This window comes from Capricornis sumatraensis, chromosome 5, assembly GCF_032405125.1.
Source record: "Capricornis sumatraensis isolate serow.1 chromosome 5, serow.2, whole genome shotgun sequence".
In the NCBI taxonomy this organism is placed as follows: Eukaryota; Metazoa; Chordata; class Mammalia; order Artiodactyla; family Bovidae; genus Capricornis; species Capricornis sumatraensis.
In genome coordinates this window covers 24,426,805-24,453,228 of record NC_091073.1, presented here as the reverse complement: position 1 = coordinate 24,453,228, position 26,424 = coordinate 24,426,805, and the positions used below count along the sequence as shown (strand labels likewise).

At 38.0% G+C, this 26,424-nt stretch overlaps 1 protein-coding gene across 1 annotated transcript in view; it reads left to right on the top strand.

Annotated features, from left to right (window-relative positions):
- Positions 1-26,424, top strand: part of THSD7A (thrombospondin type 1 domain containing 7A) — a 473,410-nt gene that overhangs the window by 291,145 nt on the left and 155,841 nt on the right. Inside the window, exons 5-6 of the mRNA XM_068973061.1 lie at positions 13,626-13,781; positions 15,380-15,592. Coding sequence (XP_068829162.1) covers positions 13,626-13,781; positions 15,380-15,592 — 369 coding nt within the window. The remainder of the gene's footprint in view (positions 1-13,625; positions 13,782-15,379; positions 15,593-26,424) is intronic.

Sequence of the window (26,424 nt, the reverse complement as noted above, 5' to 3'; positions counted from 1 at the left end):
TCCTGAGAAGAAGAGGAAGACACCAGTGATGAGCACACAGAGAAAAGATGGTGTGCGGGCAGTGAGAAGGCCACCAGAAGAAAGGCCTCAGGGACCCTGCCTGCACCCCTGTCCAGGACTTGCAGTCTCCAGAACTGTGAGCAAATACGCTACTGTTTTTCTAGACACCTCCTTGTGGTATCTTGTTAAGGCAGCCCTTGCAGATTATCCCCCTTGGTCATCAGAACAATTCTGTTTGGAGCAGCTCAGCTCTGCGGAGCTGTTTGCAGGCTTTCTTTGATTAGATGTTCTGACTTTTTAATAGCTGTTTTTGAAACAATAGTTGCAGTTCTTTGAAATTCTAACTGCTAAGGTTCTCTGTCATTATATTGTGGATAACAATACATGCTCCAAACATCTGCTTATTTTAATTTACAATATTTGTTAATGTTTTCATTAGGTTAGGGGCATTGTAAATGGGAATTTGAGTCAATAATACTGTGGAAGATTTTAGAGTAACTTTTATATAGATTATTCTACAACAGGTCCCGTTTAAAAAAAACGGGCGGGGGGAGAAAAAAACCTTCTGTACCTGTAGTTACAACAGATGGTACATCCCCATGGTAGGAGAGTGATATCCTCATCAAGCTGTTGATAAAGTTTGTGAAATTTAAATCCTAACATGATTGGCATTGCCATGAAGATATATATTTTGAACAGTCCCCTGTATTTTTAAATGTCCTTGTTTTGTAGGAATAAGGGTCACCAAGAGAAATTACCTGACATATGTTTGTCCCTATAAATACTTAACAGTGTTTTATTTGAGTCAAGACACAAGGATAGTTGTTCTCTAGGCGGTACGGCATTGTGAGCATAGGCATATGGAGCTCCCTCTGCAGTTCCCTAAATTGACCGCTCAGAGTCCATAAATAGAGAACAACCTGCATCAGTCAGCCTTTGAAACCAGGAGAGAGCTCATTCAGAGGCTAGATGCTTAAAGCAGTTTCTGTGTGCTAAGAGGACGATGATATAGGATTCAAGGAACAGAGGCACCAGGGCAAAGGAACAACCCCTATGAGATGGAGTAAAAATTCCTAAGAGAAGTAGGAAGGGACCTGGCAGTCCTGTCCCTGGTACCAACAGAGCAGAGTGAAGGCTGGAGGCAAAAACAGTAATAAGCCCATCACTTGGTGCCCTCCTTACTCTCCTGACAGGCAGCACTCAAACAGCACACCAGCTGGAGGGTGGGTGGAGTCCTTTATAGAGGGAAGATGGCTTTCTTAGAAGTCTGCCCAGTCTGTCCAGTTGACAGCGCCAATGGTGTTCATGGACTAGCTCTTTTCGCCACCATCAGTCTCTTCAACACCCATAACTGAAAAGTTAAAACTAGAATATACAGCTGAGAATAAAAGAAAGAAAAATGTTCTCTTCTTATTTTAATCTGGACCTAAGTATTCTTTACTGGAATATTTGGGAACAACCTTATCTAAATGTATGAAATGTATTCAGTGCATCTTTTACTTTGTTAAACCAAGATGCAAACTAGTACAGCCACTATGGAGAACAGTGTGGAGATTCCTTAAAAAACTGCCATACGACCCAGCAATCCCACTGCTGGGCATACACACAGAGGAAACCAGAATTGAAAGAGATACGTGTACCCCAATGTTCATCACAGCACTGTTTATAATAGCCAGGACATAGAGACAACCTAGATGTCCATCAATAGATGAATGGATAAGAAAGCTTTGGTACATATACACAATGGAGTATTACTCAGCCATTAAAAAGAATACATGTACACCCGTGGCAGATTCATGTTAATATATGGCAAAACCAATACAGTAAAGTAAAACAAAGTAAAATTAAAAATAAATAAATAAAATTAAAAAAAAAAAGAATACATTTGAATCATTTCCAATGGGGTGGATAAAACTGGAGCCTATTATACAGAGTGAAGTAAGCCAGAAAGAAAAACACCAATACAGTATTCTAATGCATATGTATGGAATTTAGAAAGATAGTAATGATAACCCTCTATGCGAGACAGCAAAAGAGACACAGATGTATAGAACAGTCTTTTGGACTCTTTGGAAGAGGGCGAGGGTGGGATGATTTCAGAGAATGGCATTGAAACATGTATATTATCATATGTGAAATGAATCGCCAGTCCAGGTTCGATGCATGAGACAGGGTGCTCAGGGCTGGTGCACTGGGATGACCCAGAGGGATGGGATGGGGAGGGAGGTAGGAGGGGGACTCAGGATGAGGAACACATGTACACCAGTGGTGGATTCATGTCAATGTATGGCAAAACCAATACAATATTGTAAAGTAATTAGCCTTCAATTAAAATAGAAAAATTAAAAAAAAAAAAAAAAAACAAGATAGAGTGAGTCTAGAGGAGCTTCCCTGGTGATTCAGTAGTAAAGAATATACCTGCCAGTGCAGGATATGCGGGTTTGATCCCTGGGTCAGGAAGATCCCCTGAAGAAGGGAAATGGCAACCCTCTTAAGTATTTTTTCCTGGGAAATCCCCTGGACAGAGGAGCCTGGTGGGCTACCATCCATGGGTTGCAAAAGAATCGAACACAACTAAGCAACTAAACAACAACAATAACAGAGCAAGCCTAGACTTTAAACCCCAAAGATTAAACAGATAAATTAGATAAATGTAAATATACCACAATTTCAAACACAGGGACCATTCAAACAGCTTTGTTCTGAAATTGTCTAATATAAGAAAAAAAAACTGGATAATGTTTTGTGACCTCAGTCAAATGTTTTGATTTGATTCAAGAGGTTATCCAAACGGCAAAGATAAACAAGCACAAAGAGGAGACAAGTTCGGTCAAACAGGATGGGCTGGGGATGAAAATCATGGTTATCAGTTCATAAACTTCATAGAAGCAGTGATAGGTCCATCAGATACTGAAAATATTAATTATGGTATAGAAAATGAACTCAAGACATGTGTGTTTCGTGAATAAAGTATATATCTTGTGTTAATTTAAGAAATGATTAATCGAAAACAGTAGCTCTATAATGAATTAATCATAGCCAGAAAGGACTAGCAGTGAGCTTCAAAGTACATTAAATACTGAGAGATAATTCTCAACCATCATTTTAAATATGGTTGCAAAATTGATTAAAGTATAAGTACATTATCTTACAAACAATGCCTTCTATTATTAAAAAGAAAATAGGTTTCATGTCCTCATTAACTGTAGCAGCCTGTGAAAGATAAAAGAAATTTTCTGTGATAAAGTTTAGTACAAGAACATCTTCAAAAAGCTTTAAGCAATCACTGATACAAGTAGAATTTGATTAATTTTCAGAATAAAGACTTTATTTGCTTGACATAAGTTCTTTATTGTGCCTCTAGCTGACATGTAAGTGGATGTTGAGTAAACCATCAGTAGAACCTTCATGGAATTAAAACTACTTTGGTTACATAGACCCTAAATTACTAACACATACTTATAATAAGAAAAACATATCATCATTGCCACTGCCATTGACCCTCTAGCACCCTTGGGCAAAGGGTTCCCAATACAATGGCAGCACTTTTGGCATCTAGTTGGCATCTAGTACAAATTTTAATACATTGAACAAAATAAGAACAAAGGAAAGGAAAGCCATTTATAACTGATTTTATGTGTAGATCTTTGGAATCTCTTTCATTTTCAGGCACCTTTGTATTTAATAATGGTGTTTGGTCAGTTCCTACACAGAAACCAAGACTTAAACCCAAGAGAATTTCCTTGTAATTGTGAATTTACAATCAAATAAGCTTGTTTGAAGAAACAATGCTATTTTAAGAAAAAGATAAGATTTTCAGGGAAGGCAATGGATAATGAATACAATATCAGGAGACTTTATGTAAAATGCTTAGCCATTTTGCTAAATGGATGAATGAATTATTAAACCTATTGCATTTTTTCAACCTTTGAACCTTAATATATCTTTTGAATGACTCAGAGGAGACATATCATTGTACATACAGATGTGAAGTATGCTGGGTGTGAAATCTGTCATTTAAAATGTTTTGAGATTCAAAATATATATTTTCATGATAAAAAGTTTAAAATAACATATTTGGTATATTTTTAGGCATCAGAACAAAACTTATTTAGCTTTAAAAATTTTGTATTAAAAAATAGATGAGAATCTAAAATGTTTCTTATTAAAATACTTAGGACATGTTTGCCAGATGAATATCACTCCCAATTTCTTCTGTCACCCCCACAGCAGTAACTAAATAGACTGTTTAAAAGATACATTATGTCTCCTAGTCAAGCCACACTTCATATTATAGACTTCCAGGAGTTTGGGGTGAAAAATGGGGGAATAACATGTCTTAATTGTCATACCATAGTATATAGCAAAATGGGTAAGGGCATGGTTGCTAAAGTCAGATATTGGCTGCCACTAATTAGCCTGTGACCTTAGGCAAATTACTTAAACTCTGTGTGCCTCAGTTTCCTCATCTTCAAACTTGGGGTTACTATAGTTGTACCTACTTCATGAGATTGCTGTGATTTATTTAGTGAATTCAATGTAAGTATTTACTATTATTTACTATGATTATTATTATTATCAATATAAGCATAGAACATCCCATGTTAATAGTAATTTATTAATAATTGGATAGCCAGTTCTTGATACCTTGTAGAATGAAAATTTAGTTTCATTCCCAACTGATGTTTGAAAGTCACATTAATTTTCACTTATTGGCCACAAAGCCTGATGTTGGATTATCTTGATAGCCTCATTTTACTGTTATGAATTCCCTGGTGCCTCAGTCGGTAAAGAATCCACCTGCAATCCAGGAGAACCATTTTCAGTCCTTGGGTTGGGAACATCCCCTGAAGAAGGGAATGGCTACCCACTCCAGTATTCTTGCCTGGAGAATTCCATGGACAGAGGAGCTGGTGGGCCACAGGGATCAGGAAGAGCTGGACATGACTGAGCAACTATCACTTTCATTGTTACGACATATAGACATAATATTAATAATCCGCATCAACTGTATTTTAATACATTATGGCCTATTTCAGATGTATTCGCCTGTGTGTGTGTGTGTTTACTGAAACTTCCTCATTTATCCTTCCAAGATCACAAGGGGTAGTACTTAGAGGTACACACTGAAGATCATGGAGCCAGACTGCCCAAATGTGGATCTAACTCTGTTTCCTAGATATTTGACTTTGGGAAAGTTATTTAACCTTTCCATACTCAGTTTCCCCATTTGGGAATAATTATCCACCACCACCACCCCAAAGGGAGATAACTGAAATACCTATCTCATGAGGTTTTGTGAAAATTATATGACTTAACATTTGTTAAGTACTTGGGGGACCATAACATTGCCTAGCACATTGTAAATGCCAGTAAGCATTTGTTATTAAATAAGTCACATGCACTCCATCCGCAGGTGGGGCTCCTATTCTGAATTTGATGTTTGACATTCCTTGCTTTTTCTTATATATTTTACATGTCCATGCTTTTCAGCCAGAGACCACCAGGAACACACTTGTGTTTGAACAAGTTGGATTTATTACTTTTTGCAGCAAGCGTGCACTCACACCTGGACAAAACCATAGGCATCTCAGTAGGAGTGTCAGAAAGCACTTATATTAGCATTTGGGCTTCAGTTAAGTAATTATTTTAGGGGAGTTTAAATAAGTGGACTTTGCTGTGGACTGAATGCTATAAGGAAGCAAGTGTGATTCTATAACCAGGTTTATCTTAATAAACCTTACTGGAAAGTAGCAAAGACTGCTGCTGCTAAGTCACTTCAGTCGTGTCTAGAAGGAAACCAAAACTGTAATAGATAAAGAGGCAAACCTCACACTTAATTCGCTGGGAGATGGGAATAGTTGATATTTTGGTGGTTCCTATGGTGACCTTGTTTTCACTTAGACAATGAAGTAGTCTTATGTTTTGTCTTACTCCATCAGAGCCTAGCTGAAAAGACCAAGCCAGTTCACAGACAGTGGTGGCCACTCCCTCTTTTTCAGATACATATGTATCCCCAAACATGATGATAATGCTTGCTTTTTAAAACTTTATATGAATTGTATCATTTCGTATATTCTTCTTTGGTTTGCTTTTTTCACTCTGATACACTGGTGCATTTCATCTTAGTGGTGATTGTACTATAGTTTTATTTGCACCTCTGTATAACATTGTATTGACACAGTAGTATTGACACCATAATTTAAAATCCATTCCCTTTTTGTTGGGCACCTGAGTGTTATTCCTAGATATTTTCAGTTATAAACAATGCTGCAATGACAATTCTTATCAATATTTCCTGAGGTAAATCATGTCTGATGACTTTTTCCAAGGTATATACCTGGGAGTAAGCCTGTCTTCAAACATCTGAGAATATTTCAAGTTATTTTCCCAAATGTTGAAAACAACCTAGTTTTCTAGAAGCGGTGTTTAACTGTTGTGGCTGCTTCCCATCTTCTTCAGCGCTTGGTTTGTCAAACATATAAGTTTTGGGGTAAACTAGTATATATAAAGTGTCATTTCAGATTTTATTTTTCTATTAACTCTCATAGTCTTTGGCTTTTAATAGTCTATCCTCTTATATTCATTTCTTCCATCTTATTCTCTTTGTTCCTTTTTTTTCTGTTTCTTTGTTTCTTCTTTCTTGCCTTCCTTTAAATTTATTACAACAGTTTTATTATTGTTATGTTGTTTCCTTTGGGTTAGAAGTTATATATGCTTATCCTATTTATATAAAGAGATTACCTTAAAGTAATAAAGTCCAGACCCAAATGGATATAATCTATAATTAATATGCTAACCTTGCCAAGGGCTGTAAGCTATCTTACCTCTGAGTACCTTTCACCAGCTTACATATTATGTAGTCTTGTATTTTGGTTCTATATTGCTATTTGTAACTGTCTGTATTAGATTTCTATAACTACTATAACAAATGACCACAAACGGAATGTTTTATCTTCTAGTTCTGTAGGTCAGAAGTCTGACATGGGTCTCAGTTGGCTAAAATCAGGGCTTTGGTAGAGCCATATTCCTTTCTAGAGGCTTTAATGAAACATTTGTTTCCTTGCTCATTCGGGTTGTTGGCAGAATTCAGTTTTATGCAGTTAGAGAATCAAGATCTCTGTTTCCTTGTTAGTTGTTAATTGGGGATTGTCCCCAGCTTCTAGAGATCATATTCTTTGGCCTTTACCCCTTTCCTCCAAAGCCAAAAATGGCAAATCCTCTCATGCTTTGAATCTCCCCTCTTTCTTATCCCATCTCTCCTTTCTGACCAGCTGGGAAAGGTTGTGTGCTTTTCAGGACTCATGTGGTTAGATTAGGCTGATTTAGATAACCCAGGACACTTTCCTCATCTCAGGGCTTGAACCCTGAATCACATCTGTAAAGTCCTTTTTCCCATTAAGATAATGTATCCACAGATTCCAAGGATTAGGCCTGCCATCTTTAGGAGACCACTGTTCTGCCTACCACACTCCCTGTTTAAGCATCAGTTATGCTTTTACAGTTAGTGTTTGCTCTTTCTCACGTTTAATGTTTTGTTTGGTCACTGTTCCCTCTGCCATCTTAGTCCCTGCTTTCCTGTTCACTTCCCTTTGTATGAGAAAAAGTCCTTTAGAAATGTCCTTAATGATGGCCTGTTGAGTTAAACTCGCATGTTCTGACCGAAAATGCCCTCCTTTGTCCCTGGTAATTAAAGAACTCTAGATATGCGGGCTCTATGACCTGGGATCAGTAATGCCCCAAAGGAAAGGCCAGCTTTAGGATTCTGGTACTATATGGGATTTGTGCTCTGGATCTGGGGAATCATTTGAGGATTTTCCTTTCTTGTGATCCCAGTTATAAATTTGAAAAGTTTTATTTTTAAAATAACATATAGGCTTCTGCTTCCAGGAGGATAGAGAAGATGTAATTTTTCCTAATTCTCTCACTAAATTAAAAAAAAAAAATCCTTTAGTAAACAGAGCATCAGATGACTCTGAAAGATGGAGAAGGAGGCAGACAAGCTAGAGATTTTAAAACTCAAGAAAAGACAAATGCTGAGTTCCCTTGGTGTATCTTTTCCTTCCATGTCTTAGACTTGGGGTGAGAGAAGAAAACCACCCAAAAACGCCAGTGGGAGCAGATTTTGAAAGGATCTAACAGATACCTATTCAGGCAATGTTAGTATTTGCTTCCAACACCATATGAAAATTAAAATGTATTTTCTATCTATAAAAAATTAAACATGTAAGAAGGAGTGACACTGGTTGGTAGAGTGGGTTAGAAAATATGACCCAACTATACACATTCAACAAGAAACCTCAAATATAGCAATATCCTAGGTTGAGAGTAAATAATGAAAAACAATAAATCATGAAAATATTATTCAAAGAAAAGCAGGAATGGGGTATATTATGATCAGACAAATTAGATGTCAAAGCAAAGAAAATTACCAGAAAACTATTGTAACTCACTGAATATGGAATAGGAAACTTTTATCCAGACAGCAGTAAAAGAAGCAACAAAGAGCAAGCTAGTAGGGCCAAAAGGAAACTGCAGCCCAAAACCCCTCATAAATACAGATACAGAAACCCATAGTAAAATATTAGCAAACAGAATTCAGTTATACATTCTAAGAATTGAAGACTAGGACCAAGTACAGTTTACTCAGGGAAACATGGCCAGTTCAGTACTGGAAAAATCAGTTCATATAATCCACCACATTAACAGGCTAATGAGCAAAAGTTCACGATAATATCAGTCAGTGGAGAAGCAGCACTGGGCAAAATTCACCACCCATTTATCAAAAAAACTCTCAGGAAAATAGGACTAGAAAGAAACATCCTCAACTTGGTAAAGATCATATACAAACACCTGTAGCTAATGTTATGCTTAATGGCGGAAGACTGAACTGTTTCCCTGTAAGATTACGGACAAAGTGGATGTAGGCAGTCTTTGTAGCTACATCACTCTAATCTCTCTCTGTGGTATAGCAGTTCCTTTTTTTCTTTGTGTCGTCACATGGCCTTCTCATAAGGACAACAGTCATTGGATTTAAGACTTACCTGAGTCCAGTAGGACCTCATTAGCTAATTATTGCAGTGACCTTATATCCAAATAAGGTCATGTTCTGAGCTTCTAGGAGACACGAATTTGAGGCAGGGCGGAGAGGGGAATACTATTCAACCCAGTACATGTATCCTAGTTGTATCAATATCAATATCAATACTCTGGTTGTGGTATTATACTATAGTTTTGTGAGGTCTAATGGGAGAAACTGGGTAAAGGATATGCAGGATCTCTGTGAAATTACAATTTCATGTGAATCTATAGTTATCTCAGAATAAGGCCTTTAATTTGAAAAAAATTACATATTCACTATTCTTAGGGATTATACAGAGAGTATATTTTCACAATGTCATATTGGCCTCATTACTGGAAACAAATGATTAAGTTTATCTCCTATAAGGAATTTTTGTCTGTTGTAATACTCTATACAAATGCAAAATGTTTCAGACCTACAAAAATTGCTTTATTAAGTCTAGAAAATAAAAATTTTTATGACCTTGTGAAGCATACAGAGTACATATAATTAAAAAACCTTTTAAGTCATATGAGAACAATAAAATATCTCCTTTATTTTCAAGAGATCAACAATAAGACTTAAAAAAATCTAATGTATACTTCTTTGGACCTTATACTGGAAGAACAGTTTCTTAATAATTTCTAATAAAATTATATAAGAATGATGACTGGGCCATGCTAAAAATTTAGTTCTCAATGTTTGAGAATAAGGGATTAGCAATAAATACTATATTATATAATATAAAACTGTAGTAATTATATCTCACAGATTAATCTAGAACCTAATAAGATCTTCTGTCTGTTCTTTACAGATAAATCTTGGGCCGTTGCAAAAAATTAAAAAAAGACATCTTTTGAAGAGTTCAGCTCGTAACTGTGATTTACATGAATCAGCAGATACTGTTTAAAGGCATAGAGTTGACTCTGCTGAATCTATGCTCTCACTACCCAAACCTCCTCTTACTTTCCCTGATGGTTTCATCCTGGTTACCTCCACCAGTCAGTCTGTATACTGGGCATGAGGCTTGAAGTGGTAGCCCCAATTTGCCACCTCTTTGTATGCCAGGGAAGGTCTAAGACAGAACCCAATCAGTTAGATCAACAATTGTGTGATTCATATTTGTAAAACTGGCTGAATACATTTATTTACAGTATCTTTTCTTAAATAAAAAAAATTGAAAATGGAAAAAAAAATCAGCATATACTGGATAAGAAAATCTACAATGAAAATCACCAAAGGAATAGAATCATACACAAGTACATATTCTCACCCTGTGTTTATTTGGTTAATGAAAGATAGATAGAAAGTTTTCTATGAAATTGAGGCTTTTATCAACTGAAAAAAAGGCACAGTGTGAAAGTTGTGAATTAAGTTTTATTTGGGGTAAATGAGGACTATAGCCCAGGAGACAGCATTTTAGATAGCTCTAAGAAACCTCCAAAGAGGTAGGGGAGAAGGTCAGTATATATTTTTTGGCACACAGAGTAGGTTGCTGCTAATCATAAGGAGCAGATGTCACTATAAAGGATTTTAGCGTTTTTCTGGATATGAGGAGATGCAAGAAGTGGACTCATAAAATCTTCTGAAAATATCTATCTGAAAGCCTGTTCTGTTAGTTTTACCCAGAGCACAGAGTGCCTCCTTCTGGGTCTCCACACTGAACCCCTTTCAGAGTGTGTTGAAGGTCAGCTGTCACAGCAGCTTGTGCTTAATCCTTGAAGAGGCAGATGGCAAGTGCCAATTTTTAGTTGGCACTGTTTTTCAAGAACTGTATTATCTCTGTGTTGAGTTGGCCAGCTTAGCAGAAGATTGTTAAGCATATTTTGCTTCAAGCAATACTTCCTAAAGCCTTTATTCATCATATTTCTTTCTTAGTAGTTAAAGAATTGTGAGCAGTTATTCTTCTTTGTTTATTCAAAACACACCAAGTTAAAATTAAACTTTGGAAAAATGGCCAGGAATTAATGTTTTTCTCTGTTTCCTTAATTAAAAAAAAAAAAAAAAACTAGTTTCCTCCTAAAGTTTTCAACTTTCTATGTAAAATAACTTTCTTCAGGCTCTAATAGTGCTCACAATTGTATACTTTCCATCTCTAATTTCCAAAACTGTATAACACCGAACCATAAAGTTACTTTTAGTTCACTGAAAGTAAAACACCGAGACTTTTCAGGTAAGTATACATATAAGCACTAATTTAAATCTGCCTGCAATGCAAGAGACCAGGATTTGATCCCTAAGTCATGAAGATCCCTGGAGAAAGGGAATGGCCATCCACTCCAGTATTCTTGCCTGGAGAATCCCATGGACAGAGGAGCCTGGTGGGCTACAGTCCATGGGGTCACAAAGAGTCGGACAGGATTGAGTGACTAACACTTTCACTGAAAGATTCCACAAATGAAGGAATTACTTACGTTAACTTGAAGTTATAGGAGTTTTTCTATGTATAGACTTACGTTAGTCAAGGTTCTCTGGAGAAACAGAACCAATAGCTTGTATATAAGTACGTTATAGGAATCGGCTCCCAGAATCCTGGGAAGAAGGCCACTGGTGTACTTTCTGGTTTCCCAGAACCAGGAATTCTGATGTCCAAGAGCAGAAGATAGCTATCCCAGATGAGGAAGAGAGAAAATGGACCTTCCTTCACTTTTTTTGTTCTATTCAGACCTCAGTGGATTGAATGATGCCCCACCCACAGTGGTGAGGAAAGTCTACCTTAGTCTACTGATTCAAACGCCAGTCTCTTCCAGAAATGACCTCACAGACACAGCCAGACACAGTGCTTCACCCTCCCTTAGCCCAGGCAAGTTGCCACATGAAATCAACCATCCCAAGATTCTTATGCCTGTAAGAATATTAAAAACAAATCATTTTATGTGAGATGCATATTATCGGAATCATTTTTTTTTATATTCAGACAAATGAAGCCTTTATTTCTGTATTTTCTGTCATTACTGCACCAAGCACTTTCACTGTTAGAAAGCAATCCAGTTAATCATTTTTGGCTTTGGCAAATGTTACAATACAAATTAGTAGCAATTCTGATAAACCTAAGTGAGAATGCTCATGGTGCTCATGTTAAGCAAGTTTGGGATGCCCAGTCATTTATTTTCAGTTCACTGTGTATGGGAGGGAAGGTGGGGAGGGCTGTGACTGAGAAGTGAGGGAAATAAGTACTTCTTGGAGGAAAACTCTGTAGAATATTTTTCAGAACTGAAAACTGTGGCAGAAAGAGGAGTTAATATACTAGCCTTTATGATTGTGTGTGTTTCTGTATGTAGAAAGTTGAGGGATATGCATGTACCTACCGTTTGCTTTAATGTTTAAACTACAAGTAGATACATTGAATATTTTTATTTAAAAGTTGGGATATTATGAGCATCTATATGCAATCCCATGTAATTAGAATTTGATAGTCCTTTACAATGGGCTTCCCTGCTGGCTTAGCTGCCTGCAATACGGAAGACCTGGGTTCAATCCCTGGGTTGGGAAGATCCCCTGGAGAAGGGAAAGGCTACCCACTCAAGTATTCTGGCCTGAAGAATTCCATGGATTGTAGTGTCCATGGGGTCACAAAGAGTCAGACACTACTGAGTGATTTTCACTTCACTTTTACATAAAGAACCTAAGAGTTAAATCTCTTATTATGTCAGGCTTTTTGTGCTATGCGGATGGGCTTTTCAGAGTATCAGACTATAACAGAAGCTAGCTGTCATTAAAGGAAATGTGTGTCTAAGACATTTGCTTCTTTAAATTTTTATGACAGTAGTAAACTTGATTCTCTTCTAATGTCTTTATAGCTTCAAGTATCTTTCTCACTTAGTCATTTTTAACCAGAACTATGGACACCATCTGACATTAACTGTCAAATGTATGTGTTGTACAAAATAGCCAAATTGCAGTCATCAAAGGAAGAAAGAAGCACGAGCTAGCAGTATTTATCCACAGTTCATTGATCAACTCATGAACATACATGGGCATTTATAAATTAGTCCCTTTAGCAGTTCTGAGCTTTGGATCACATATGCAGGTGGTGTGCTCTTGAAAGTTCTGGAAAGTACCTGGTGAGTCATGCAGTTGGAGGTAGAGATGCCCCTTTTGGTCCTTCGTCATATCCACCAGGTGGGCCAAAAGGGAACGGAGACTATTGTGCCACAAGGCACTCAGTGGAGATTTTCCATAGACATTTACTTCCCTTCCTACTCTGTTTAGTCCTCCAAAATAAATTCTACATTTTTAGGATCTGACTATAAAATTTTAGAAATAAAATTAGCCACAAGTATTGTTTTATTGGCTGGGAATATTAGACTCAGCATTATTGTGGTGAAACTGGAGATTAAACGATTTTAGGACATCTAGCCCAGTTTCCTTTGACGACACTACATTGCTTCCTTTTCCCCCTTCTCCTTCTCCTTTTATTCTCAGGATGGAGCTGAGACGCATTGAAGTAATGTCTTGGTGACACTTCTCTAAGCATTTTTCCTTCTTCATACACATAGAAGAATCATATTATTGACCAGTACTACATTTAATGCTTAAGGGATCTCTCTTTGTCTCCAAACAGCCCCCAAACCAGTGGACTCGAAATCATGCACTGGCCCTGTCCCTAACACGACTCAGCTGTGCCACATTCCCTGTCCTATTGAATGTGAGGTTTCACCTTGGACAGCTTGGGGACCTTGCACTTATGAAAACTGTAATGACCAGCAAGGCAAAAAAGGTATGTAATACTAAAATGGCATGCTTGAAACTCCCATCAGTGGAGTCAAACCATGAATTATTAACAAACGCTTCTGCATGTTCCTGTGATCATTTGTTGACAGTATTTTCTAGAATGGCTAAAGAGTACTAATTACAAAAGAAGTATAAACCCACTCTGGTGATAATACTGGAAGATAAAAACTGCAGAATATAAGCAAGATGCTTATTATTTTAGACAACAGATGGAGAACATCTAAGGCAGTTGGTGCAGTGGTTAAGATGAGCTGTGTGTCATACTGACCAGAACTGGAAAACCTGTTCTGTCCTCTACTGTTTAGATAAGTTAATTAGTGTTAAGTCTTTATCTCCTTATCTGCAAAAGTGATGTAATCTGATCCAGCACCCATGTTTTCTTTAAAGATCCGAGGAGATAAAACATAAAGCATTTGTTTCATAGTTAGTAGCTGCTGCTCCTGTTGCTGCTAAGTCGCTTTAGTCGTGTCCGAGTCTGTGCAACCCCATAGACGACAGTTCACCAGGCTCCCCCGTCCCTGGGATTCTCCAGGCAAGAACACTGGAGTAGGTTGCCATTTCCTTCTCCAATGCATGAAAGTGAAAAATGAAAGTGAAGTTATTCAGTCGTGTCTGACTCTTAGAGACCCCATGGACTGCAGCCCACCAGGCTGCTCCGTCCATGGGATTTTCCAGGCAAGAGTACTGGAGTGGGGTGCCATTGCCTTCTCCGAGCTAGTAGCTAGTACCTAATAAATAGAACTCCTTATTATTTTAAGATAAACAAATAATGACTTACTTTTATGATGCAAATGTTATATCTGAAAGTAGAATAAATGCAGTTGTTTCCCATGTGGTAGGCATGGTAGAGTGATTTTCCCATGATCTAGTAATTGAGAACACTTTTCTATTTTGTTTCAAAGGACAGCTTTCTAGTGATTCTAGTATGTTCACTTAGTAATAGACAGACTTACTAATTTTGTCATAAAACGTCAGACAAGGCAACACTTAGGTGCTATTAAAGCACAGAGCAGGTCTTTGAATACTCCTCATTAGAACCCGGATGGATTATATCCCTAATTCAAATTTCTGGGGAGTCTAAAATCAACTAAGGCTCAAAAAGATAATTTCCTGAGATCATCCAACTTCTCAGAGGTTCCTTTTCAAGTTTAACCACATAAGCCTGTTGAGGAATTCAAAGTAATACCACTTTTGTCTGGTCATGAATATTTCTGAATAGCTTGAGATTTTATGATGTCTTTGGAGATTTTATTGTCTTCGAACATTTTATAACTAGACTTTCCAAATTAATCAAAAGCAAAATCTCCTCTTTTTCTCGCTCTGCAGCTCTTTTCTTGCTTTATTTTTACTATAGTAAGCAAATATCAAAAGTCCCTCTTTGGCCATTTGTTCATTCATTTATTCATCTAATAAATTATTAATGAGCTCCTATTAAACTAGAGTTTGGGGATACACTAGTGAATAAAGCACATATGAATTTTACCCTTTACCCTCATCCTGCTTTCACTTAGGGTTTCATTCAGCCTTCTGAAATATTCAACCCATGATGGTAACAAAGAATATTTTCCTTCCCCAACAATTCAGGTTTCAAACTGAGGAAGCGGCGTATCACCAATGAGCCCACTGGAGGCTCTGGAGGCTCTGGGAACTGCCCTCACTTACTGGAAGCCATTCCCTGTGAGGAGCCATCCTGCTATGACTGGAAAGCGGTGAGGCTCGGCGACTGTGAACCAGACAATGGCAAGGAGTGCGGTCCAGGCACGCAAGTTCAAGAGGTCGTGTGCATCAACAGTGACGGTAAGAAAGATTATCTGTCCTCCTTTCATTTTATGGTTGTCTGTTTGACCCTGGAAAAATACTTTTCCTTAGGTTAAAATATCATGTCTTCTCACGTCATAGCTGGTTCTGTTTACAAACACAGAAACAGCTGCCCCTTCCGTTCTTCCTTCTTTCCTTCCTCTTTCTTCTCTTTCTCTCTTTCATTTTTTCTGATGGTGGCTGTGGAGAGGGTCTTTAAGCAATCACAGGGTATTTTCACTTTTAAAACAAGTAACATGCAATAAGAAGCCATCATCAAGACAAGGTGTAAAAACAATGAGAGGTAACATTTTTCTAAGATTTTTTAATTTGCCGTAGAAAGTGATATGTAAATAAAGAAGAAGGGTTGTTAGCTTTGGTTGACTTGATTTCAGAAGCCTTCATCTCCCACCCTGATAATGTGTCTTAGTAATGATTACCAAGCCGTGAGTCCTATTGCAGCCTCGAGTTCCTCCGGAATCAACCTTCTGACTCTCCCTTTCAGGAATGTCATAGAGCCCCCCAGGTGAGGATTTTCCACAAAGTTCTCTTCTTGAACCACAGGAATTACCCAGGACTTTTACACCTGATTTTTGTTTGATAAAATATACTATCTTGCTCTCAGCCTTGACTGAAGATTTTTGCATCCTTTCCAAGCATGATGCTACTGTTTCAGGGAGATTCCCCCTGACTCTTTAGCAATCCCTGAATTACACTTAGGAAACACAGACGTCCCTCAGATGTAGTATAAGCCTCTGGCTAAAATTGTCTCTAAGGTCCCTTCCAAATCTGGAATCCTATGACTCTGCACATCAGAGCAGCGTGAGCACCGCGCCCCAGGGCCCCATGGTTGACAGTTGCTGCTGTTTACAGCGTACGCAGAAATGTTCTGGTGCCCCCGCAGGGCCACTGGAACATCTGGTAACCGTCATGATTCCTTCTATCCTATTTTTTTTCCAGCAAACAGAATCTTTTCCTCCCGTGACTCAATCACTGCTCAGTAGAGAAAGATACTCTCTGGGGTAAGAGACTGACAAACACTGCCAGTACTGAGAAATGAGCCTTTCAACTTTGAAACGTGCAATGTTGTCTTTGTCTGGTGTCTCAGGTAGTCGTGCAGGACCACATCAGGTAAAATCTGCACCAGCACTGGAGGCTGGAAGGTGAATGTGAAGAAGGGGATTAGAGCTCCAGATACTTGACAGTGAATGTTGTTCTTTTCTCTGTAGATATAATTAGTTATGATACATCCTCTCTTTAGCTTGTACCCAGTTCTACTCTAGAGGGAAAAAAAAGAGGATTAACATCTAGGAGAAAGGACGCAAATGGAACGCATCCTGTTGTGTTTATACCCACTTCAAATCCTAATTTGAATTAAATGACAGTACATTACCATGTGAGTTGCTGGAAAAACAGTAAGGGTCATATTTATTTTAGCATCATTAGTAACTCCCTTAATGATACTGCTTCTTGATTCCTTTTCCTCAATTTAAATAATTTTCTTTACCTCCTAGAGACCTAGGGAGAAACTGGGATCCCAAGTATTATTAAAAGTATATTTGTGTGGGCTAGGATGAAAACAGCTCTAAATGAAAAGTTAACTGTGCATGGAACTTCTGGCTAAATGTTATAAAATGAAAAATCAGACCTTACATATTGCAGTGGTCTTCCTGGATGTTTGTACAAATTGAAAATGTTTGAAATATACTACAGGAGCTGACTATTTTAAAAATATTAGTAATTAATTTTGTCAGGTAAGAAACATTTTGTAGGACAATCACTTCCCAGATTTTCTTATGGAACATTGAGACAAGCAGACAAATGAGTTAGCTATGTCTAGTTACACTGAAAAATAATGTATGTCATAATCTAAAATACAAGTTGATAACTCAGTATACATAAGCAGATTTCACTTTGTCCACCAAACAAAGACAATGAATTTTAAAAGGTAAGAAATGTGTTACTGAAATTCAGTTTGTTATTATTGGTCTTTATCAGGACATCTCCTCTGTCATTATGTTTTACTTCCTGACATATATGAGTTGTAGGGCAACTCAATACTTTAGCTGGCTCAACTACAGAAATGTATAAAATCAAGAGAATCTTTTATTATAAATCCTAGAGCCGTTCAAATTTATTATACCTGAAACATAATTGCACTGCTAAAATCAGCTCAAAAGCTGGGGACCTGTAAGTACTATACGAGTATTATCATGTGGTCATCTGGTAAAGTGTTTAGCAGCTGCACCGAATGTCATTTTGTAATTAAATCGAGCCCAGGGAATTAGTTGATTAGTTGTACAGACTGTACCTCTAAGCCTGTCTGTGGCTATAGATTTTGTTTTATAATTAAGTTACAGCTCAACTAGGGAGATGAGGAATTAGAGCCTGTGAATCTAACAAATAATTTTTTAAAAAATCTTTTTTCTCCCACCTTCCTCACAAATTTCACAACTTTGTTAATGATCACAAAGTGTCTAAAGTCTCTTTCCTTCTGAATTATTCTTTACCAGGCTTTTGAGATCAATAGGATTTGCTGCTTGCTGTTATTGTTCATTTTCCCAGTTGACTTCTAAGGAGCAGGATTGGGAAAGAGTTGGAAGAACCCCCAAGAGAAGTTTTGTGTAGATTCTCTGACAGAGGGGTATAACAAAAATGAGAGACAAAGGAGAACTCAAAGAGGCAATTAGCCTCTCCAGAAAGAGAGGAACATTTTATGTGTAACAAAAAAAAAAAAAATACTACTCATAATTAAAAGACCTTCAGAAATGCAGTGCCAGATCGCTGAGCACAAAGGCAGGAACTCTGCACCAAAGGTCTGGTGTGATGGCGCAGGGGGCAAGTGGGATCCTCAAGGATGCTGAACCTGTGAGCAAACCCAGAATCTGCCTTCTTCCAGGTTTGGCAGGATCTGTTTGTGTTTTATTTAAAGGTGTAAATTGATGAGGCAAGTGTACTTTGTTTCCCAAATTGGTTCCTTAGAGACAGAAGGAAAGCAAGGCTATTAGGCTGAAAGTGAAAAATAGTCTCTGATCTTACTGACTCTGTAAGGATACTGTAAATCAAATATCATTTCCATATAAGATGATATAAAATCATACTATCCATATAAAATGATGCTATCCATATTTCATTATCATGTGTTCTATTCCAGGAATCTGAGTACTGATACCTTTCTGTGTGAATTTCAAAGCCACTGTTTTCCTGGAGTTTCCATGCTACCTTTCTCATTTTTATCCACCTGAGTAACAGTTAACATCTAACCAGTGACACTGACATGCATGAGTCATATTCACACTTGAGTCCAAATTCACAGAGATTTTTATGAAACCCTAAGATGACATTTTTATAGAAGTGAATCAATACAATCCCTGATTACACAGCTACTAATAGTAACAGTGCAGTAGTAAGAGCAAGATCCAGCCATGACCTCCAAGTGTATTATACTGTTCTTGAAGCTCAATGCCTTCCTCTTCTATTAGGTAAAGTGTGTCAAAACTCAGCTAACTGGGAATGTCGTGATTATATAGATAACCTTAAATTATTGCAATTCATTTGTTAAGAGTAACTGACTTACTCTAAGTGTCATTAGCAACAAATGTTTAACATACACCTGAACCCTGATTGTAGCACACCATTGCATCATGCCACTGTGGTTAAAAACTATTGGATTTCTAAGAATGCCAACAGATTTTTCAGGTACAATTTTTAAAAATGTATTCATAATTTTAGGGCTTTCCAGGTGGCTCAGTGGTAAAGAATCTGCCTGCCAGTGCAGGAGACACAAGAGATGCAGGTTCAGTCCCTGAGTTGGGAAGATCCCCTTGATTAGGAAAAGGCAACCCATTCTAGTATTCTTGCCTGGAAAATCCCATGGACAAAGAAGCCTGGCAGGCTATAGTCCATAGGGTCGCAAAGAGTCACACATGACTGAGCGACTGAGCATACACAGAAATAACATTAGATGTTTTAAGTCATCTATAAATAGATATGAGATATATGTACATATGTGTGTTTTCATTATATGCAAGTATTTTTTCAAATTACCCTGTAAGATGCTAGATCTGCTTTGGCAAAGGGTATCCTGGATCCCCCAGTATCAAAATCTCCTTAAGTGTGCTATAAAACCAGATTTCTGTCTTATCTACAGACTCACTTAATTACAATATATGGAGGCAAGTCCCAGAAAGTTGCATTTTTATGGAGATTTCTGGATAATTCTGATGCATGCACAATGAAGTTTGTGAACCTCTGTACTAAAATGAGAAAAGGATTGTTTTGGTGGAACCTAGGAACTGACTCTTTTATCCAAAGACTCCCAGCACCAAAGCAAACTGGCTGGATTTGGGTAATGCTGAAGAAGACATAAGGTTAAGACCACTAAGAGAGTAGTACTGAAGCAGGTCTTTAAAGTATATTTTTCTGCCTGTTTTGGGAACCATTTCTGTATATCGGCAGAAGTTCCAAAAGAACAAACTATGAAAGATGGTTGAAGATGACTCTAATATCCCAAGCACTGGCTTGTCATATGACTTCTCAGTCTTTCTTAATTTTTACCACCAATTTCTTCCTCTCCCTCATGGAACGAGATATGTGTCTGCATATGAGTAGAAGGAAGTAGAGACTTGAATACTATTTCTTTCCCAAGCAGTTCATGTTGTACTGATTTTTCCCGGTATTCAGTATTAAGAGGAATGTAAAACCTAGTATCCTGAGGTAAATCAGGAATAAGCACCTAAAAAGTATGGAAAATTTTTGTCTCTGGGAAACAGGACTCAGTACAGGGAGAAATGGGGCGAGCGTGTTCTATTTTAAGCCTTGTAGTACATACAATGTATATGCAATTTGCAAATCATGTAAATGCTGAATTAATTGGTCCAAATATATATTTATTAGAGAACAACAGTTTGGAGGTGGGTAGAGGTATTTGGAAAAGAGTATAAGAGGTAAGGAGGAAATCATCCCAGGAATAGAGATTACAAAGCTTCTAGTTGAAACTAATATTTGGTCTGATTGAGAATATTCATAAGCTGCCCTAGAGACATAGACCATGTCAAGGATTGGGATGCCAACACTTGATTAAGGATGTGCTCTCAGGGAAAGCCAGTAAGAAAATGGGGAATGAAGAAGCAAAATAATGAAAGGGGAGTGTCTTGGGTACCCAAGACCACCCCCAGGTTCTTTAATTAAGGAGAGGAACTTATAGAACTCAGTACGTGATTTATTTTGTCAAAAGGACACAAAGAAAAATCAGCAAAAGAAAAAAGGCACATGGGGCAAAGTCTGAAGAAAACCAGGCTCAAGCTTCTGAGAGTCCTCTCCCAACAAAATCACATAGGATGTGCGTCATTTTTCCATCAGTAAATTGGGGCATGTGTGAAGTGTTGTCTACCGGGAAAGCTCATCTGAGCCTAGGAGTCCAGAGTTTGTATTGACTCAGCCATGCAGTCACCTTCTGTTTGTGTGCTGTGCTCAGCTGTGTCCGACTCTTTGCTACCCCAAGGTCTAGCACACCAGACTCATCTGTCCATGTGAATTCCCAGACGAAAATACAGGAACGGGTTGCCATTTCCTCCTCCCAGTGGATCTTCCTGACCCAGGGATCAAACCCCGTCTCCTGCATTGGCAGGTGGATTCTTTATCACTGAGCCACCAGGGGAAGCCTCACCTGCTAAGTAGCACCTACCAAAATTGCAGACTCCCACGAGGAAAGCAGTCTTTCAGTCGAAGCAGCAATTATTTGTAAAAGTGCTTTATGCACAGTGAGCAAAACTTTAATTATTTAGAGAACATGGAAAGTGAAAGTCGCTCAGTCGTATCCGACCCTTTGCAACTCCATGGACTGTCCATGGAATTCTCCAGGCCAGAATACTGGAGTGGGTCGCCTTTCCCTTCTCCAGGGGATCTTCCCAACCCAGGGATTGAACTTAGGTCTCCCGCATTGTGGGCCAATTCTTTATCAGCTGAGCCAGAAGGGAACCCCAAGACCGCTGGAGTGGGTAGCCTATCCCTTCTCCAGGGAATCTTCCCAACCCAGGAATCAAACCAGGGTCTCCCATATTCTTTACCTGAGCTATCAGGGAAGCCCAGAGAATGTAGAGCCCTGCAGATATTCAAGTTTCCAGATGCAAGCCACGGGCCAGCTGAGTGATCAAGAGTGTCTAAGGGTAACAGTCTCAGGCCTGCTAAGTGAACTCCTTTCTGCACAGAGAAACACCAAAGTTTCAGACACAGTCTAAGCAAATGAGACACTCTGGAGTGTAAATTAAATCCCAAAGCTTATAGTTTTAAAAATAAAGGAGCTGGGATTTTATACTCTCAAACCAGTGAACCACTGGCCCACAGATGCTACCTGGAAGGAGGAAGGTGGGTCCAGGAAACTTCCAGCTATTATGACATAATTGTTTGTGAATTCTCCAGTGAAATTTAAATAATTCTATTTTAAGTTAAATGGAAAGTGAAATTTCAGAAGGCTCAGAAACTTAAAAACACCCAAGTAGCAGGCATTGAGGTTGTTCAATAGTTGAAAATGTTGACATATCTTTTCAAGAACTTGAAAGTGAAAAACCTATTCTTAAATATTTTTGCATTTTTCCATCAGGATAATACCCTTTGTGCTGTATCTTTTCATAATTATTATCAATAATGTACAAGAACCTCATAATACAGAAGGAACAGTGATGAAAATGTCAGTTAAAATTTGTGTAAGTTTAGAAGGGAAGCTAACCTATGATTTGCTCCTAAAACTTTGACAAGAACTTGAGTTCAGATCAACTGAAATATCTGTAGAACACAATTTCAAAACCATGATCACTCTTTGGAATTGGAATCTACTTCTTAACACAAATTACATAGCCATTACGTGGAAAAGCTGATCTTTTTAAATGCACGAATATGTCCTATAACTGAATTGTTTTTCCATAATTTAGGCAATAAATCAACTAAGGAGTTTCCTTCCTATAGAATGCTATGTCATTTAATGTGTTTGGAATATAATTAGGTTGGATATTATTCTTAAATCTAAGCTCTCTTACTTTACAATTAGGATCATCTAACACTGTTGGTAAGATTTGTTTCCTATAATTCGGTTGAGATTCTCTATTCAATTTGTTGTAAAGATGAAAGTCATTATAGCCTTTTAAGAAAGTTTAAGACAACAAGCTATTCTTCAGTGTTGGTTTGTAGTAATCACAATTTTATTCTAGTCTTAAAAAATCTGGCATCAGATGTCCTGATCTAGCCTTGTGCATTTGTATATGTGAGTGAGTGTGGTGTGTATGGATCTCCCTGGTGGCTCTGTGGTAAAGAATCTGCCTGCAATGCAGGAGACACAGGTTGTATCCCTGGGTCAGGAAGATCCCCTGGATGAGGAAATGGCAATCCACTCCAGTATTCTTGCCTGGGAAGTTCCATGGAGGAGCCTGGCAGGTCTCAAGAGTCAGACACAACTGAGCATGCATGTATGTGTGATATGTATATTATGTTTTGATATGATATAAATAAAAAATATTTTTTATTTGTAAGGAAGTCATCAGGATTGAGCCAGGGTTCTGTTACCTAGCAGTATCTTAGCAAAGAGCAGAGTTTTATAAGGAAGTTTCTTCTATAAAGTAAGATAGTTATAGCAGAAACCTCAAATGAAAGTTAAGTGAACAGTAGTGTGCTAACCACTTAACTGGATGATATAAATCTCTCACTGAGTGTTATTTACCACTTGAAATGGCAAATGCAAGAGAAAGAAAATAGCTTTTCACTTTATCATAAGCGGTCAAGTGCCTTAACATAACCCAGGGCAGCCAGTTTTCTCATAGCTGGGCCAGTAAAAGCCAGTATGATAGAAGACACATCTTTTAGTTATTTGAGACTGGAGTTTGACTGTTAAAGCTAAGAGATTCTCCTAACAGATTCTCATCCCTTACACTGTCTCTCTCTCTTGTTTGCTTCTGTGACTCTGTTTATCTCTTAATCTCCTCTAGCTGACTTTGTTTCCCCTGATTTCGTTGATTCTCCATCCCTCTGATTTCTTTCCTACCTCTCAGGTCATGTGTCAGGTAGCTATTGCCAGGTAGTAAACCACCTCGAAACTCACTGGCTGAAACAAAAACCAATTAGGATTTCTCATGACTCTGCCGAGTTCCTGTTTAGGTTTGACTGTGCTCACTTGCAGAGGTTTGGCTGTGCCTGGAGCCAGATGCAAGATGGACCCCCTCACATAATTTCCAGCTGATGTGAACTGCCTGCTGGGGTGTGTTGGTACTTCTTGACAGGGGCTCTCATTCTCACTTAGGCTAGACCAGCTTCCTTACATGGTGGATGTAGGGCACTGCTTTAAGAGGACGGAGACAGAAGCTGACAAGACTCTTGAGCTTGTCCGATGTCACTTCTGCTGCATTCTTTTGGTCAAAAGAAGTCCCGATGACAACTCAGATTTAATGAAGAGAGAAACAGGCTCTACTGCTTGATGAGAGACGTTACAAAGAATTATGGCAAAGGATTTAATTTACCACAGTCCACCATCTGGTCACAGTTGTTTTCATTCCTCTTAAATGCAAGGTACGCCCCCATTTCACCTGAGACTATCAAAATTCTCAGGCGGTTACGTCATCAGGCTTAAAGTTTGCTGTCTCATGATCTGCGTCTAGTTCAGATGTAGAAGAGGTATCTCAGGGACAACAGTTTAGGTGCAGCGACTCTTTTTGTGGCTTCCTGGATGGCTCAGGGTTTGAAGAATCTGCCTGCAATGCAGGAGACACAGGGCATATGTGTTTGGTACCTGAGTGGGGAAGATTTCCTGGAGAAGGAAAATGGCAACCCACTGCAGTATTCTTGCCTGGGAAATCCCATGGACATAGAAGTCTGGCGAGCTACATTCCACGGGGTCACAAAAGTCAGACCAAGCACTCACACACACACTCTCTTTTATTTGTATTCTTTTTTACATATATGCTTTGAGCTCTTATTTTTAAATGAGCTATTTTTCCCCTGGAGGCAATTTGTCAAATTCTTTCCTGTGCATTTCAAAGTGCTATTAGTGCTAATTGTTTAATTATAGACTTTTTTTTTGAGGAGAAAAAATAAACCTTAAAATATAAAAATAAATATATAACCTTCTTACTGAAGTGAAGTGAAAGTCCCTCAGTCATGTCCAACTTTTGTGACCCCATGGACTCTATAGTCCATGGAATTCTACAGGCCAGAATACTGGAGTAAGTAGCCATTCCCTTCTCCAGGGGATCTTCCCAACCCAGGAATCAAACCCAGCTCTCTAGCACTGCAAAAATAAAATGACAGTCTCATCTGATCAAATTAAAATTATATAACTTGACATCTTAAACAGAACTGTGCTTTGTATCTTCCACATAATACCCCTCCACAAACACAAAATTATTTTCTATGATAGGATTAGAGTGTTTATTTTTAAAAATTGTAAATGTTCAAGTGCTTTTGTCTCTAACTTGTGTATCATTATTCCTTTCTTTTTTCTGTGAATTTAGAAAGTACTCAGTCCTACAGAATCTCTCAGTTTATCTGAATGAATTATTTAAGGTGTCAAGACATGGAAACTTAACCCTCCTATTGAAAGATATTTCAATTTGTAGATATAATAAAAAGTTTAATCATTCAGATAATTTCCCCCCAAAATGAAACCCTTTCCTCCCTCACCTGACATACACATTTCTTCAAGGTCTTACTCTACACTAGTGCATGCTTTTCACAGAGTGATTTGTGAAAAATGGTTTTCCTTAAGACAAAGACTTCATATAATCCTTGTTTTATGTTACTTGTAGCAAAGAACCTGATTTCAGATTGAAATCGAAATTTATGATTTCTAGGTGTGGCTATTCTCAAGTCAGAGGAATTTGAACAAAAAAGACAAGATACCTTCTCCACACATACAGCATACAATGATGTAACAGGGAGCAGAAAATCAGAATAGACTCAAAGATGAGAAAAACAGGAAGCGTTGGGCAGTCCGTGGTCTACACCAGTTCTGAAACCCAGCCTGTCTCCCCTATATCAGGGGAGGAAAATTCCTTGATCTAAGCCAGTTTTTGTTCCTTGAGAGTGGTTCCCTAGTCCATTTTACTCCTTGGCTCTTTGTTCTTCACTTCTGAACTTCTGGATTTTCCATAAGATGTCTCGCCTTTTCCGTAAGAAATACACATTTATAGCTGAGGAACTTCCTTAGTCTGCCTCCTCCTCATGTGAACCAGACAGCCTGGAATCCTTTTATTCATTTTGAAACTTTTCAATTTCTTGAAGACCAAGGTGACAGTGTTTTTATCAATAGAGCCCTGTTAAAATGTGGGTTTCTTAAGAATCTCATTGGAGGTCACTCTGTGGTACCAAAGCCATATCCATAATGTGGATAATTTGCTTTATGAAAAAAAACCTCTCTTTATTTTGGACCATGTATGACGCTGCTGTGGAAACTGCCTTTAAGAATTTTAGAGGCCTTTGCAAAGACAGAGAGTCTTCTAAATACCACTAAATTTTTCTGAGGTCTTATCAAAGAACTTTTAGCTGCATCCTTGAATTGGTTTTCATCTTAGGCCATTTATGACTCTGAAAATCTTTCTCTTTTCTAACTAGAAGAAAGAAACGATTTTGTTTTCTATTTCAGCACATCATGGCATCATCATAATTCCAACTGCACATTGAGTTATTCTTTGAGTAGTTTATTTCTCTCTATCTAGCATATGATTCTCAGTGGAAAAAAGTTAAACTGACATTTTTTAACATCTTTCCCGGAAACATCTGGATACATATGTTCATTTAATATTTTCTATCTTGCAAGTTTCTATAAGCAACAGTTCTGCCAATTTTTCCAA